Source organism: Prionailurus viverrinus, chromosome A1, assembly GCF_022837055.1.
Source record: "Prionailurus viverrinus isolate Anna chromosome A1, UM_Priviv_1.0, whole genome shotgun sequence".
Taxonomy (NCBI): Eukaryota; Metazoa; Chordata; class Mammalia; order Carnivora; family Felidae; genus Prionailurus; species Prionailurus viverrinus.
In genome coordinates, this window is record NC_062561.1 from 182,605,686 (window position 1) to 182,623,547 (window position 17,862).

Below are 17,862 nucleotides of genomic sequence, written 5' to 3' on the forward strand. Positions count from 1 at the left end.
GTTTAAGCCAAGGAGAGATATCACTGTGGTGTCAGTCTTTTCCTATTCCCCTCAGGCCAGGGTAAATGTCCATGAATGGAATTCTCAAAGAACGTCAACTTGAATATTTCAGCCCCTTCCATTAGTAAACATGCTTGAATTTCAATTACTTTTTCTCCTTCACAAATACCCTTGGGATGCTAAGAGAACTGGCAGTATACTACATTGTGTGTGAGCAAAAGCCACCTCTGAATAACACTCAGGAATCCTGCTGATACACTTGTAGAAGAGCATTTCTTAGTTTGTGGAGCACTGTTCCCAGTTCTTGTTCCCAGCTCAGCATTATCCAACATCGCTCCAAGTCCTCTTTTGAGGCACTGGAGGTCTTTGTATATCACTGCATTTTTCTCTTCTAGCCTTTGCTTTATTGTCTTTCACTTCATTGTAACAGACTCCATAAACCATTTGCCTGATCAAAACTGAGCATAATTAGAACAAAGTCATTTTCCTCCTCTTTAAATGGCTTCCTCCTATAAAGCCCTGGGGTTTTCCTCAATCAGCTGAAATAGCTAAAGTTTTTAAAGTAGGTTCTCCCTCCATCTATTTCCTAAAAGTCCACCCCGATACTTTTACATTAAAATGGCTTTCAGTATATGTGTTGAAATCAAAAGTTCTGACTTTAATTTTTTTAGCACTGCAGAAGATAGGGATAGCGAATCATCCACTCCCCCTCCCTTCCCACATGCATATAATTATTTTCTTAATTTTGAAATGAAATTTATTTTCATTTGTATAATCTCATCAGAATACCTTAAAATTAGTTCAGAAATATGGTAAAGCAAAATTAAGCCCATTTTACAGGTGAGTCAAACTTATAAAAAAAACAAGCAACATCAATATTTTAAACACATGTTAAATTAAGCTAACGTTGTTTCTAGCTTTCTTTCTACCATTTTCATCACCTCTGGTTGCCCGGAATTTTGTATAGAAGTCAAAGTTGGTAACTTGAGTGCTCCAAAAGCTAAGCATACTTTAAATAAGTGGAGTACATTGAAGGGAGCTCAGGTAAATCAGATGACATGGGCCCATCTAGAGCCACTATGGTTAGTATTTCTAACCCAATTCATCCTGAAGGAAAGCTGGACAAGCATTACTGGACCTTGTACATTTCAAGAGAAGCCAACAATAAAAACTTCTACTTAAAATTGTTGGTTAGTAATGTCAAATTTTTTAAACATTGGAATGACCAAATAAAACAACTCATGAACTACAGTTCATAACCTCTAGGTTAATGACTGTTCTGTGAATCTCTTCCCTTGACCTTTGATGCCTTTAACATTCCTCAAACTGAGTTTAGGGAAACTGGGAAGGACAATCTTCAAGGTAGTTCTTTTGGCTAGTGCTGAATAATACTAAACATTAAATCACAAGTAACATTTTTAGCTTCAGGTATAAGCATTTGTACATAATACCTACATATCTGCAATTTCTATCCTGCTTACAAATCTATTACTTGAAATTTTCTCCTTCCCCTCACTGTGTCCTAGTTTCAGAATGGGTAAATGAAATGTCTCCTTACTTGGCATACACCTTTGCAAATGCTTTTTGCTTCACATTTTATTTTGCACAGGTTCATCCGGATACAGTCGTCTGTAGAAAATTTATACTATCAACTTCCTTGGCTTTAACCCATTTTATTTACAGCTTTAATACGTGATTGCATCTCTCTCCCAAATTTAAATTTAATTTGAACCTTGACAAACAACAACTAAACTAAAAAGTGACTGAACAATAAGCAAAAAAGTGAAGAGTTTTCTGAGTGAAGAGGCTTCTGGGGGTGAAGCGACAAGAACAGTTTGCCTCTCACCCAGTGACTGCCTTTGCTGCATAACTGAAGTGAAAGTACAGATATCAGGAACTCAGCAGCTTAAAACCAAATGATTATCCACCAAGCCCAATGTCTCCCCGAAGGCCTAGAGATTACACGTGTAATAATCAGGCTGCCCTTGCCAAAAGTAAGGCTTAGTGCTTCATTTTATTTATTGTATTTATTGAATGGAGCCATTCCTTGATAGCCCCCGGGAGCATTAACAAACATGAAAGCAACCACCAAAGGAAAGAAAGAAATATATAAATAACTAAAAACCATGCCACTAAAGTTTATAATCTGGAACATGCAGTATTGACACTCTTTCAAGTCCTCTGTTCTACTTTCAAGTAACGTAAGCATCGCTTCCATTTGCCAAAAACCTAAATCTTTAAAGTCTTGGACAGGTCCCTCTGCAAAACGTATCAGTCCCTCTTTTTAACGTACCAAGCAATGTGACAATGTGATATTCCTAAATTCTGCATCTAGTTCTACATTATTATCAGTTGTATTTTAGCATTGTGATAACCATATATTTAAGACTCTCATTAACAAACTTTTTGCAAAATAAGGTGCCTCTAATATCTGAACTTTTAGGGAATTGAGCAGTTATTAAAATCATAGCATCCTTTCATATAGGAGTAGACCAAGAAACTTTTGACAGGTGATATTTTTTTCTCCTGTCTTTATTTTTCAATCCATGGATGATTCATTTCACATTCCTTACAAATATTACTCTTTCAAATTTGCAAGCATAAAAAAAGAAAGCTTAAAAACACAATTTGGAATAATTGTCATCAAAATGGATTTAAAGTTTGTTTTGTTTTCTTCCATGTTTTTTGTTTTCCTTTGTTTTGTTTCTAAGGAATCGAGACAGTATTTTTTTCCATGGAAGGTTTTTTCTATAAAGTTTGGCTGGAAAAGAAATCATCCCTGTATCAACATCGAAAGCACAGTCAAGTATTACTATATTTCTGTAGCTCATTTACTATTCTTATTCCCAACTTTAAGAGCAAAATATGAGCCTTTGGCTATAATTATCTGGTGCTTATAGTAAGTTTTTACATCTGTTCCAAGCATTCTCTGTAAATTTTATATGTGCAATGATAAGGAAGAAGAAAGGAGTACAGTAGATTATAAAACACAAAATAAATTCAAGAGTATGCAAGCATAATAGAGTGGGGCAGAAAGAGAAACCTGGTAGCAGGTCTTACATGTGCATACATATAGGCTACTCTAACGAATTTATCTAGGGGCTGCTTTGTGAAGAGAAAAGAAGACTTGAGAAACTCACCTCACATGATGAACGAACGCACTGCGGTTGGTGGCAATAACCTATAGATACTCTTCCTGGTTTTAAGGAAAAATCCTTCCTCCCCTCAGAGTTCTGTCTTCCGGACTCAATTAACATGCAGAGAGTACCTGGGTGTGTTCAAGCCCTCAGGAAGAGACAGGAACACTGCAGACCTCTGCCAACAGGACTCACAATCTAATACAACCTATGTTCCCCAAACACACTTTACACAAATCCATTATGTGCCAAGAGCCAGCTTGTTTTATAAATGCATTTTGCAAAATGCAATGAAATTAACCCAACATTTGTATTTTCAACCTCAAAGTACATTATGAGAATTATAAATTTCCCAATTGACAAGAAATGAAAATGAACATTGTCTTTATTTACTTTGGGTGGAAACAGAGAAGGTAAAGGGAAGGCTAATTTTCTTCTTTATCCAAGGCCAGATTTAGTTTTCTCTAATTTCTGGCTCTCTGTTCCACAGACAAGCTTCTTTCCTTTGAGTTTTCTTTTTCTTTATGGATTTCTAATAAAATAACTAAAACTAGAATTATGTTGGAAAAAAAAACCCACTCAAGGATATTTTTAAGTCCCCAAGGTGAAGATATTGCCTAAGGGAGTCAAGAGTACACAGACCGAATTTTTTACAGTGTGTGCTATTCTGCATTTTTAAAGAGGCAATTAGTTATTCTTGTGTATTAGTGACTGCCCCATTTTCTCCATAACTCAGGTGATACAAAGGGCCTAAGAGAGGACATACTTTAAATGGGACATTTATTACCCCAAAAAAGGGATGATTCTAATTTAAAGTCACTGAGAAAGATATTTCTATAGATGCAGTCAAATTACACAGCAGCAAAAACTTGGCCTTGCTGTTCTGAACTCTCACTGCCATTTCTAACTATGCCATCTTTAACTTAAAGACAGAGTCAAAGAACCTGATAAAACCACATGGGCCTGAGAGCTGTATTTATTTAAAGCAAGTAAAGCCAACACAATGTTAACTTGGTGGCCAAAATGAGTATAAGATGCAAGGCTGTGAAGAAAAAGGAAAAAAAAAAGGAAAAAAAAAAGAATAAATTTATCATGTGTTCAGTGTGATGGGACTTTCAAGTTACCAGGTTACTAGATCATTTTTGTCACAGTAGCATGCAGGAAGAACTCTTGGCAGGAAAGGCTTTTATTACACGAGTCTGAAGGTTGGTTACCTGTGTCACACTACAGAAAGAGAATTTGGTTTTAGAGATCTGCTTTTGCATTCTAACTCTGCTTAGCAAAACCACAATTGGAATTTTTAAGTGCAATGTTTAAATAAGCACTGTGAACATCGAGTTACCCCCAAGATCCCACCTTGAAAATGAAATGAAAATATATGGGATACAAAGAAAAAATTCATTTTGTGAGCACCTATCTTTAAAATCTAAAATTGAACCCGAGAGCTTCTTTCTCAAAGTATAGATTCTTTAACTTCCTCTTCAGGAGAGGCATACCTAAAAGGTTATTGATTTGGTTCTGAAGGACAGCGTGTTTATTATGGAGGAAGCCATTGCAGGGTACAAGTGTGAGAAATTAATGATGGCTTTGTAAGTGTCCACGCTGTGGTGTGGAACCAGTGGGGCAACTGTCAATCTATATGATAATACATTCCCAAACTTCATAAAATCCGTCATGTGAAAATGCATTGATTTCTTTGTGAGCTAAACAGAATTTGTCAAAGAGAAAGAACGAGAAGTTTACTGAAGTTAACACCTCAGCCTGCAGAGTGGCTCACAACTCACTTTTTATTTGCTTAATGAGTTTATGATGGGACGTGCAAAATCTCTTATTTTTATTTTTGGCCCCAAATGAGAACAGAACATGCATTATGTACATCTTGGGAATATGTGGAATGCTGAAAATTTTTAAAAAAGAGAGAAAAGGACATACATTTTATCTGTACATTTTTAAAATAACCCTCTAACGCCTAAGCTTGAACTCTGGCTTCCTTACCTCTTTTGTGCTCTGCCAGATGCAGGCACAAAAGAGTCTCTCAGTACTTTCAAGTACAGATTTCTTTATGCAATTCTGACTGCGTTATAACTAGCATTACAGGGAAATCTCGAGACACTAGACTCAAGGGTTTATTTTTTACCCAAATATAGGGATTTATATAGACTCCCCAAAGGTGGAAATTGTTCATATATGATGCCTTAAAGAATACTGGAAAAAAGAGACTACTTTTGGTCTACCAAATACATTATTAATTATAAAGTTCTCCTACCCATAACAGTTCTAGGTAAATTCAAGGCAAGCATTTTTTGCTCCCTTTTGTTTCACTAGAAAACTCTCTTTATTAAGTTTTTAACATGTATATAGATTTTAAAAGAGAGGGTGCAGATTCTACCAACATGTTTAAATTTTGTAGAGATGGTTCCCACGAGACCAGTGAGAATACCACCGTGGAAGATTTGCCAAAAGACTTTGTTAAAATGTGCCATATATGCTTGGATAACAAGTGATTTTATTTATTAAGCAATCAAACTACTTCCATTTAAATAGTATTGGACACACACAGATTTGAAAAAGTACATCAGTAAATGGATTCAATGTATGCCTTTATGAAAACTTCCAAAAGTTAATTTCCTATCAGATAAGTGCCTTAGAGTGTTGAATGTGCCAAGTGTCAAAAATTTTGTTAAAATTCAAAATGAGTCAAGTACAGATTTTTCCTTGAGTGTGCACCTTGATTAGCTACACGAACGGAGGCATAAGTAAGACACATCTCCTTGTCCCCACTATAGAATAAATTATTTCCGAATTAAACACAAATTAAAATGCAACAGAGTGACATCTTTTTGGATATATGCGACTTACCCAGGAAATGATGTATTTTCAACACAGTTTTGAGATTAAACGATATTTAGCCATGCTTTTGCATTCACAACAAGCTGTCCGCCTGTGAATTTCTTTTTCTTCTTTTAAATGCAAGAAAATACTTAAAGCTGCTCTAGTAGAAGTTTATAATATTTTACATAAACATTCTTAACTGATCTGTTTGTAAACAGTTTAATGGTAATTCTTTCCACAAACACACAATATATTCATAACAAATTGCATAGCATTTGATGTTTTCTTCATAAATCAACTGTACCTAATGCAATTTATCTTTTAAGAGATGTTTTTGACTAAACACAGTTCTGAGTCACTAAGAAATCCAGAAATAAGCACCTTATCTCTTTAATGACTTGCCGAGGCTTCCCTATATTTACTGCTTAATGATCGGAAGCATTTAATTTTCAAAGTTTCATTAAAACCCATCTACAAAGCTGATGGATAAGCAATAGTGATTTGTGACAGAAGATGTGGGAAGCCATTAACCTACATAGGTACCAAGGAGGAAAGTGAACACAGAAGAGAATACTTTTTTGAAGACAAGTCTCTTCCTATTTGTCATTATTAAACTCCAGAGCATCTGTTCCAGGTTTGATCTTCAATACGGATATGAGGCATTGCCGCCTGGAAATGAAAGTCTAAGATAAGGTAGGATTCTTAAGAGATCTTCATGAAAAAAAATAACCCGGGTTGCCATTTACTGGGAAGGGGAAATCAATACGAAGACCTAGAAACTTGTGGCAAGAGGACATTTTCTAGGTATAGGTCATAGTTTATCAAGTTGCCTCTTTTGCAATGTAATTTACTTGCTAATAAGACCAACTGACTATAGCTGAATACTGTGTTATCATCGAAATGTGATTTTAAAATTCTCTCCTCATTTCTTGTGTGCTTGAGGTTTGCCGGTTTATTTTTCCCGAGCTCAGAGTGGGTAGACAAGGTCGATTTCAAAGAAAATGAATGGTTTTGTACTCCTCTTTATTAAAACACAGACATCCCAAACGCCACATTGCGCCATACCCAGAACATTAAAAGGTATTTAAGAAGCAGGCCTACCGTTCTCATCATCTGACTTATTTTCGTTGTCAGAATCGGTCAAAGTAAGGGCTGAGTTCTCACGACTGGACAGGCCGGAACTGCGTCTGGATTTTATCCCTCTCCCCCACAGTCTGATGGCGTGTTCTGGAGACATCCCTCCCTCTGTGTCGGAGTCGGCGTCAGACCCTGTGCTCAGAGAGTAGCCCTGATGAAGGATCCCCATGTCAGAACAGTAGCCACTTCGGTGTGGGGAGGGCTCACACATTCCCAATTCCGCAAGGGTGAAGTTAGTTCCTAAGGTGACAGCAACAGAGAGACCGATTATAAATTGTGAAATGCTTTACAAAGTTAAAATGTATTCTTACAAAAAACAGATGGATGCTTTTCCCATCCAAAAAACATATCAGATTCCCATGTTATACAGGAATATATGAGCATGAGTATTTAGGATATTGGGATACATTTGAGAACAAAAAAGTAAACATCTAAGATTAACTTTAATCCTAGGCCAGAATGCTCAGCTTTTGCTTCAAAAATGTTACAGCATTTACTGTTGTCTAGGTAGCACACGTAGCTGGAAAAAATACTGGATTTGGAATAATAGCTAATATATATCAAGCGCTTTCTTAGCTCTGGGCATCTTTTGGTTTGCAACTTTTATTTTACATTTTTATAGGTGACAATAACTTAATGAAGAAGATAATATTATGTAATCATTTTGTAAGGAAACTGAGGAACAGAGGAACAGAGAATTTAAGTGACTTACCCAAGGTCACACATCTAGATTGTAGCAAAACATGGATCTGATCCTTGAGCAGTCTGTCTTCGTGTCAAAGAACCTTAATCCTCCAATAAATGTGAGTGGTGGCCAGGAGACCTGGGTACCAGTCCCAGCTTCCCACTGGTAAGTCTCATTGTGGCAAGTCTCTTACTCCTTGAGCCCCAGTTTTCTCATCTGTAAAATCTGGGTATTAATCTCTTAAATTCCTCTCAGGATCACTGTGTATCTTCTATGTGATAATACCCACCGAACTCTTTTTTTTTTTTAAATAAACTATGTAATGTATTATTTAATTCAGCGTCTGAGGGATGAAAAGTCAGTCCTCATGTTTTTAAATGATATTAAACAATGTCTGTTTGCTCACACAACTTAGAACCACAAGTAGGTTTCAACTATGGAGCATGAATGTGTGCACAAATGGGAAGCAGAAGCAAAGAGGCATTTATTGAACGTTTATATGTTACCAGTGTTGGGCATGTGGCCAGGCAGTTGATAGGCTTTCAACCTCATTTAAATCTCATAATAGCCCAACAGTTTAGGTGTTGAGCATTTTACAGAGAGGTTAAATACTGTGTCCGAGGTCATGCTTAGGCAAGTGGCAGATCCAAGATACACCGCTAATCTGCCAATTCCAAGCCTTTGCTCATTCTACAAGGTGAAATGATCTCAATCAAAAACCAGCCTGTAACATTCTGGCACAGTGAATGCTCTATCTATGTGTGTGCTTTACTATTACAGCTTCTTAAAAGACATTTTAAGGTTTCAATGAAAATTAGATGGAGTCATGCGGTACATTCTATTTACTGACATATGAAACTGATTTTTTTTTGTCTTTACTCAAGCTATGGACAATGGGGGAAAATGCACTGAAGAAATGCACTTCAATGCTATAAGTGAAGAAAACCTTATAAATAACACCAAAGCCATGGTTTATGTTATGTACATTGATTATATTAGGGCCAGTCCCTATCAATCATATCCCCAAACTTATGATATAACTTAACTCCTCTATGATACTCCAAATACATGATGTTATTTCTTAGCTTTCATTTTTAAAAAGCCTTAAACAGCTGTTTGCATTAACCTAGTGTGACTTTACTTTGTAATAGACATATATTTTTTTTCTGAGGTTTTACTTTCCGTTCTTTACTATATGTTGATGTTCCACAGCCTTCTTTAGCTGTGTAAATGGGACCAAACCCAATTTTATACATAAATGTCTCTGAAGAGTGAAACCTATTCATTGGAGAGCTAACCCAAGCAAAATTTCCTGTGGGAATGGGGTAACTTCCTGCTATCTGGGTAGGAAAGAGGGACATCCTTACTGCCACCAGCATGCTCCCAAATGCTGTTCTGCCCAGTGTACTCTGTTCCAGTTTACATCCTCGGTAGTTAGGTATTGTCTCATAATTGTACAGTAAAATGTATATTTCCATTTTGGTAGTGTATAAAACAAAAGTTAAGTTCATGTATGTCTGATATTAAAATACTTTTCTATTTTTATCATCTCATTCTTAAGTAAACTAAATATTAACATTCTCCCATCTTGTTTTTAGAGCTCATGTTTGCTCTGGACAGGCATGAAATATAAGGCTTCCTTTACCTTCAATAAAAGAAAACACGTCAAACTAAAACATACATGTTTTTATTCCACATGTGGGAATTTTAAGCTATATGATTCCATTTGAAATGGAGTGTGTATGCATTAAGGCAACTTTCCTGATGGTTTTCCCACACCTCATTATCTGGAACAAGCTTCAAAGACCTCCTCAGGAAAAGAGAAACATCTGTGAGAGGAAAAGAAGCCTCAGTTTTCAGAGCATCCCATGTGCTTTTCAATCTTGAAGTAATAGGCAATAAGCCTAGGGCATGGAAATACATGGAATAAATATAGTCTCCCTTCTTTGGTTATCAAATTTACTTGATGATAAGAAATTAAAATATTATTTTTCTGTTAAAACAAACTTGAGATCATCATAAATTAGTTAAAATTTGCATAATTTTTTAAAGTAATCACAAATGTTAGAAAAAAGTAGAGTTCAAGAGTTTCAGCTTTAAGCATACAGCCCCAAAGCCACAAACAAACAACACTGTAAAGAAAATTGGAGGTACTGTACTCAATTCACCAGGAAAAAGTAACCAAGTTCACACTGGCTTACAGGAAGCCAGATTTTCCTCTAAATTCAGAAAAATTTTCCTCTAGACTACTCAAAAATATTACCTTCTAAACGCCTCATCTTCATCTTCCAGTAGGACCACAGTCCGCCAATGTTACCCATTTCTCACAATTCCTAGTTAGGTGCCTTTTGTCCTCAACTAACTCAAAGAATAGGAATCCTATTCTAAGTATCTGGGACAGATTCTGGACCAAGCCTTTCCCAAGTGTGCTGGCTTAACATATGAAGCCGGTGAGCCACATACACATTGGAAAGGAAAAGCTGATCTATCATTTATTAAATCATTCAGCAAATATTTATCATTCCTGGTGCTGTGATAGGCATTGGGGATATAACAGGGAGCTTTATAAAAATGGAGCCCATGACATTTACAGTATAATCGGGAAAGAGACATTAATCAAAGAATCACATAAACAACATACAATTTATAGAGTGATAAATACTATATAGGAAAAGGACAAGGAGCCATGAAAGGTCATCCTGTGGTCCAACTGTTCATTCTTTTACAGCTTGCCCAACAGATGTTCAGCTAGTGGTGGACTCACTAGTTGGAGGGACCATGAATTTTCTCCATGAAGTTATCAGGCCCTCTTCAGTTTGCTCTTACCATACCATTCCCAAACATTCCTCTATATACATTGATTTCAGACAAACATTTTTCATGTAGTTTGTCCTACAGTACAAAACCTTCGTGTCATACCCTTCAGCTCAGAATGTAAATAGTATAGGGGAATTTTAACACCATGCCAACTTATTGTTTTGCACTTACTTTGCTCATTGATGGAAGGTTGATTTTGCTTTAATTCATCTTGTATAATTATGTCTTTATTAAGCTCCATGGCAGCTTTGAATGGAAGAGAGAAACTAGTCATTGTGTGATTCTCCAAGCTAAGATTTCTAGTGGAAAACAGTCAACATTTCTTTCCTTCTTTACTTTCTTGCAGAAAGATAGAAAGAGTCATAATATTTCAGTATTCATGAAATACCTTCCATCTGCCTCTAATCTCTCTGGTATCACATTAAAGTGGGAATGTAGATAATGTTTCAAACTCATTTCATTTCAGGTATATGTTTTACGGTTGCTACTAATAAACTTCCCAGTGTGGCCTCATACTACATTATCAAGGCCAAAATCACTATTTCTATAGATGAATGATTGCACAAAATCTGTATTTACATCATGGAATTTTAGTATAATTTAAGGTGTTGGGAGAGAACCCCAATGTCTAAAAAATTGTTAGGTGGATCAAGATAGCAGAACACAAGTGTTTAAAAATAACTTTCTTGAGAAGTCTCTTCTACTTTAAGTTGTCTTTTTCTTGATCATAATCTCAATGTGTAACCCAGATCCTCTCCAAAACTTTTTTAGAGATAAATTTGGCAATAGATATCAAGAGTCATCCATTGATCAACTAGTTGTGCTTGGGGACACAATTCAAAGGAAAGATATGCCAGCACATTGTGATCATGGCTTTATTTTCTAAGTTTTTACCAACTTCTCACACTTTGAAATAACCTTTAACTAGGAGAAGCACATATGTCGCTAAGTCAGAATTATCATGTCATGGTAATACCAGGGAATACAAATAGCACTGGAAATGTCAGCATTTGAACAGATTTTCTACTATGAGGGCAGGAAGATAAAAGTTAACTGTAGTAATAGAGGAGTACAATACAGAAAACTTTTATTATCTAAATATTCACTATGCAAGTCCCCTGAATTTAAGAGATGAAATTCTACACACAAAAGTTACTATGAAAACATGAAAGCAGTCACTAATGATCACTTATAAAATTAATCCCCCCCATCCCCATCCACTTACTGCTAGCATCTCTTCTCATATCAACCACCATATCAACGTCTATGTCATCAGGTAGTTAGTGATAACAGAAAGTAATATGGTGCCAATGTGAGATTAAGTTGTAAAGCTTGTGAAGATGCAGATTTCCATGAAGTCAATAAAAGTGATGCTAAAAAACACTAGGATCATAAGCAAGGCCACATAATTACCATTATCTAACAGAATTAACCTGTTAACAAGAAAAACTAGAAACACATGTTGGCATGGTGGATTCTTCAAAAGACGACTTGACAGACTTCCAGTTCTGGATCAAGATAAAATTCCTCACTTCTCTCTACTTCTCCCACTAGGTGCAGCTAAAAACCTCTGAACAGTACATATAAAAACACATAAAAAGAGTATAAAAAGGGTTGAGAAGAAGATAGACCTATTAGGATCCTGAGAACTGAGGAAGGATATGGTTGTGAATTCCCTGGAGTTTCTTTTTGCCTTATATATCCCAGACCTGGTGTTGGAGAAATCTGCAGATTAAAGACACCAGTGCAAGCAGACAAAGCCCAGAGTAAAGCCTACTGTAATTAAGGGTCCTTCCTTACTTCCACAAACACCTCAGGATGGAATCGAGTGGGAAGCCAGAATTTCATCCTTAACCAGTAGGAATAAACCTTCCCAGACACCCCACATAAAGGTGTTATTGGTGGATATAAGGGGATCCTGGACTTCTATCTCCACCCAGTGGGGTGGTCATGAAGCACCCCTTCCTCTCCCTGCTGGCGTCAGAGAAGAATTAATGTTAAATTTCCTTTCACCATCACTGAAGGATTTGTGGGGGAACTGTAGTAAAGAGGTGCCCTTCTCCCTCTAAACCAAGTTGGTAACTTCAGAGTCGTAGTGAAAAGTCTGAAAACCCCACTCAGCTCAGGGGCAAGAGAGCATCACTTCTCAATCCATACCCCCTGCCTTGTCAAAGTAGGCCAAGTGAGGGACTTGGACCTTCCCCTCCACCTGGCAGGCAAGCCTCAGTGTCTCATTTTTCCCACTGGCTTGGTAGCAGAGGAGGCCTGCTAAAACAGAAGATTTAAATAAGATCCAGAGTTTCAAAACATAATAGCCAGGATACAATAAAAAAATCACTCATCATACCAAGAATCAGGAAAATCTCAACTTGAATGAGGAATGCTAATTATTTAAGTAAAAGGTTAATGAGCAGTCCTTAGGAAAATTAATGAATTCATCAATTTTTTTTTTTGCAAAATTCAACTCTGTGATTATGATGCAAAATTCAGTGTAAAGTGAAAGATGTATAATATAGTCATGCAATTTTGCCATAAAATGTGTATATTATGCCTCCCACAAAAATTGTTATTCTATATCCTTTTGAATAATTATAGCATAGTTTGAATAATAAATTGTATTAAACATAAAATCAAATATACTTTTGATAATCAGTTTTATTTTCTGAAGACAAAGTTACAATAAATTATCTTTACTATTTAATATGAAATATTGATTCTTTTTAAAAATTGAATCCATTTTTAAGCGGCCTTTTTCTAGCATCATTTATCCTAAGACAAAGAAAATCTCTTGTAAATAAACATGGGTCACTTTTCCTGAGCAAATGTTAGAGTGTACATTTTCAAGTCAGAAATGAGTATAAACTCCAAATTTTCTAACAAGTGTTTAAGAAAAGGATATAAATTGCAATGTTGTAGTTCTTTTTTATCACAGGAAATGAAGTAATTTTATCTGATGCCTTAAGCTTTTTCAGCAAAAAGTTATCAAATAAAATATAGCAATTATAAGTGATAAAACATAACTTTTAATTTTGATCAATCAAAATGTATCAGCAGATTACTACCTTATATGTAATATCGATACCTTACATTGAAATTTGAGCAATGATTGATATGCACAAGCTAAAAAGAATAATCACTTACCAAAAATTTGCCAATACTATCTAAAATATTATTTTCAAAGTCTAAAATCTACATATCTGTATATGCATTGATAAAAATTTTGAAAACTAGTGAAGAAACTACTTATGAATTTTAATGTTTTATACTTGTGTATACTAAAATTCTTCACATAAACTCCTTCTTAATGCCCTTCTAAAGTTCATCTGATTTTACATATTCAGATATTTTCCCAAATGTTGACAAAACTATTCATGAAAAGTCCTGTGGCTTAAAACTACAGAGTAGGTATACATGCATTATTATTCATAAAAAAAATTAAGTCAACTATTTAGATTTCAAAAATACACTTTAAGAATAATTTTTTTTACATATAGCACTAAAATGTTAATATTTTGAGATTTCTAAACTTTCAGATGAATTATGGGCTAGATGGGTGATGGGTACTAAAGAGAGTACTTGTGATGCACACTAGGTATTGTATGTAATGAATCATTGTATTCTACCTCGGAAGCCAATACTGCACTGTATGTTAACAAACTAAAATTTAAATAAATAAAAAAAGGGGAAAAAATCTCCATCTAAATGCATGATGTGTCACAACTTTCACAAATTTTAACTAGAATCATCCCCATGTCAATAAACTCATTCTAAATCAAGGAAACATCAAAATGGTTACTGACGACAGGAGAGTTTCCAATATCCTCCATTTCTCTGTAAGCTTTGTGACTTCAAAGTGAAAGGTGAATGTGGCATTCTCCTCTGGTATGGTGGCATTTTCAGTGTTCCAAACTGAACAAAGCCCAAATTGGAAAACCCAAAGCAGCTACAACAAAAGGTTCTGCAGAGCAACTGCCAGTTCATAAATAGAAATGAAATACCCAGTAACCTAGCTAGTTGGAGACTCCTTTCTGCTGATGAAAATTTCAACAAAACAAAACAGAAAACCCAATTCCGGTATTAAAAACTATGCAAATCAATTGTCTTACATAACAGCATTACAAAGGTGTATAGTCATCTGACCTCGTGAGACTCTGCCTCTTCAAACAAATTGCTTTTAGAGAGAGAAAATAAATAAATAAATACAAGTCAATAGTGAGTTAGCAGTAACGGTCTGGCTGTCCTATGTTTGAGAACAACTACCAGATTAGCTTGCATTTACTGAGGACCTCATAGTGTGGCAGGCACTGTTCTAAATGCGTTCACATGCAATTTTCCAATTAATTAGGACAGCAGCCTTATAAAATTGTCACTAGGTAGGCTAGGGTTAAAGTGGAAATTCCTGAATTTGTTTAAAAAAAAGTGCTTGTTGAACATAAATTCTTAGAATTATTTCTTCAGATGAGTCCCCATTTTATGCATTTATAAAATAAACATAAAAATAGCACCCACCTTCATAGGGTTGTTGTGAGCACTGAATTAGACAACACAGTTATAAAAATACTTCTTAAAACATTGCCTGCCACAGAGTAACCTTACAACAAATATAGCTATCATGATGATCATCAGCTTACAGAAGCAGAAACTTTATTTTTTTTAAGGGTTAACATTTTCTATTTTCTGAATTGATTTTACAAGTTTTGGAACAATCAATATTTCTAGGAATCTGCTCATTTTATCTATATTTTCAAATGGATTGATACGAAGTTATCAAGTATTTTTGAGTCCTTTTAAATTTCTGTTATACTTGTAGAATATTGTCTTTATTTTCATTTTTGACATTACTTATTTGTGCTTTCTTTTTTTTAAAATAAAAAATGAGTACAGTTGCCACATTAATTTCAAATGTATAGTATAGTGATTCAACACGTCTAGTGTTATGCTCTGCATACCAAAAATGTAGCTACCATCTTTCACCATACACTATAATTATATCATTGACACTATTCCCTTTTTGTACCTTTTATTCCCATGATTTATTCATTCCATAATGGGAAGGCTGTATCTCCCTAACCCCTTTCCTCATTTTGATCATCCCCTCTACCCCTTACCCTATAGGAACTATAAGTTTATTCTCTGTATTTATAGGTCTGATTCTGCTTTTTGTTTGCTTATCTTTTATGGGGGGCTTTTAATTCAAACATGAGTGATATCATATGTCATTTGTTTATCTAAGTCTGATTCATTCATGTCTTCTAGACTGATATATGTTGTCACAAATGGCCAAAAAAAAAAAAAAACCCAACTCATCCTTTTTAATGGCTGTATAATATTCCTGTGTGTGTGTGTGTGTGTGTGTGTGTGTGTGTGTACACACACCACATGTTCCTTAGTAGAAATACCATATGATCCAATAATTCTACTACTGGGAATTTACCCAAAGAAAATATAATCACAAATTTTAAAAAATAGGGGCGCCTGGGTGGCTCAGTTGGTTGAGTGTCCGACTTCAGCTCAGGTCACGATCTCACGGTCTGTGAGTTTGAGCCCCACGTCAGGCTCTGGGCTGGTGGTTCAGAGCCTGGAGCCTGCTTCCGATTCTGTGTCTCCCTCTCTCTCTGCCCCTCCCCCATCCGTACTCTGTCTCTCTCTGTCTCAAAAATAAACATTAAAAAAAAATTTAAAAAAATATATATGCACCCCTATGTTTATTGCAGCAGTATTTATAGTAGCCACGACATGGAAACTACCTAAATATCCACCAATAGATTGGTGTATTTTCTTTATTTTAACTGGATTTTCACCAATGACTGCTTTTGTCTTTCAAAAAACACATTTTTGCTTTTCTGATTCTGTATGTTTTTTAGTTTATTACCTTCTACCCTTATATATACAAATTGTTCTTTTCCCCTCCTTTGAGTTTATTCAATGATTCTTTTCCATATCTTTAAAATTTGAATCTTTACATCATCAGTATTCAGCCATGCTTTTTTATTATGAATATTTCACACTATAAATTTTTTTAACCACCACTTTTACTATATTTGTCAACTTTTGATTCATAGCATTTTCATTGTTGTTTAGATATAAACATTTTACATATCTATTGCACCTATTTATTAAGTTTCCAAATGTGATATGTTGTATATATTTCTGTTTTTGACTTCTAATTTAATTCTGTTTGCCTAGAGAGCAAAATTTTTATGTTACTAAACCTTTGAATAATTTTGAAACTTGTTCTATAAACTGATAAACTTTTTACAAGTGTTTTCTATGTATCTAAGAAGAACACATGTTCTCTAATTACTGAGTGCAAGGTTCTATATCTGTCAATTCAACTAAATTATTAATCATGTGTTCAATTCTTCTATACGGTAGTAATTCTTCTCTATGATTTGCTGTTTGCTTGTCTTATCAATAAATGAAAGATGTATGATAAAATTTCATGCAATAATTGGTGTGTCTTCCCATAGTTGTATCACTATCTGCTATTTGTCTATTTAAGGCTCCATTATGCTAAGTGTATATAGGTTTAGAATTATTACAGATTTCTGATAGATTGAATATTTTATAATTAATATACAGTGACTATCTCTAATAAACATTCTTGAAATAATATCTGATTTTAATATCAATTATATTTTAAAATGAATTTGTTCATTTCATCCAAATTACTATAGTTTATGAAAATACCTATGAATATGTGTAGGATCCATAACAATATCCCTTATTTAATTCTTGATTTGGAGTATTTGTGTATTTTCTCTTTTATCTTAATCATTCTTGCTAGGGATTTATCAATTTTATCAGTTTTTCAAAGGACCAGCTTTTGTATTCAGTATTTTCTTTTATTGTTTATTTTCTGTTTCTTTGATTTTTGCCCTTGATTATTTTTCTTTACTTAAGTTCAGGTTTTATTTGCTCATTCTTTTCTAGATTCTTGAGGTAGAAATATAGATCACTGACTTAAAAACAATATTTCTTAAATAAACAAGCAAGCCTATATACTTTCCCTATTCACCTGCATCCCACAAATTTGAATATGTTGTACATTATCATTAAATTCCAAATATTTTTTAGTTTCTCTTGTACGTCTTTGACACATGGGTTACTTAGAAGTGTGTAATTTTATTTCCACATATCTGTATTTGTCAAGATTTCTTTTATTGATTTCTCACTTAAGTACTTGATGGACAGAGAACAGATTCTCCAGAATTTCCTCTTGAAAGTCATTGAAACTTACTTTGTAGCTCAGAA

At 34.8% G+C, this 17,862-nt stretch overlaps 1 protein-coding gene across 2 annotated transcripts in view; it reads right to left on the minus strand.

The window, feature by feature from the left end:
- The window catches only part of TENM2 (teneurin transmembrane protein 2), a 944,724-nt gene that overhangs the window by 858,578 nt on the left and 68,284 nt on the right, over positions 1 to 17,862 (minus strand). For both annotated transcript variants that reach the window (XM_047877002.1, XM_047876993.1), the window contains exon 2: positions 7,071 to 7,346. In XM_047877002.1, the coding sequence (XP_047732958.1) occupies positions 7,071 to 7,346 (276 nt within the window). The remainder of the gene's footprint in view (positions 1 to 7,070; positions 7,347 to 17,862) is intronic.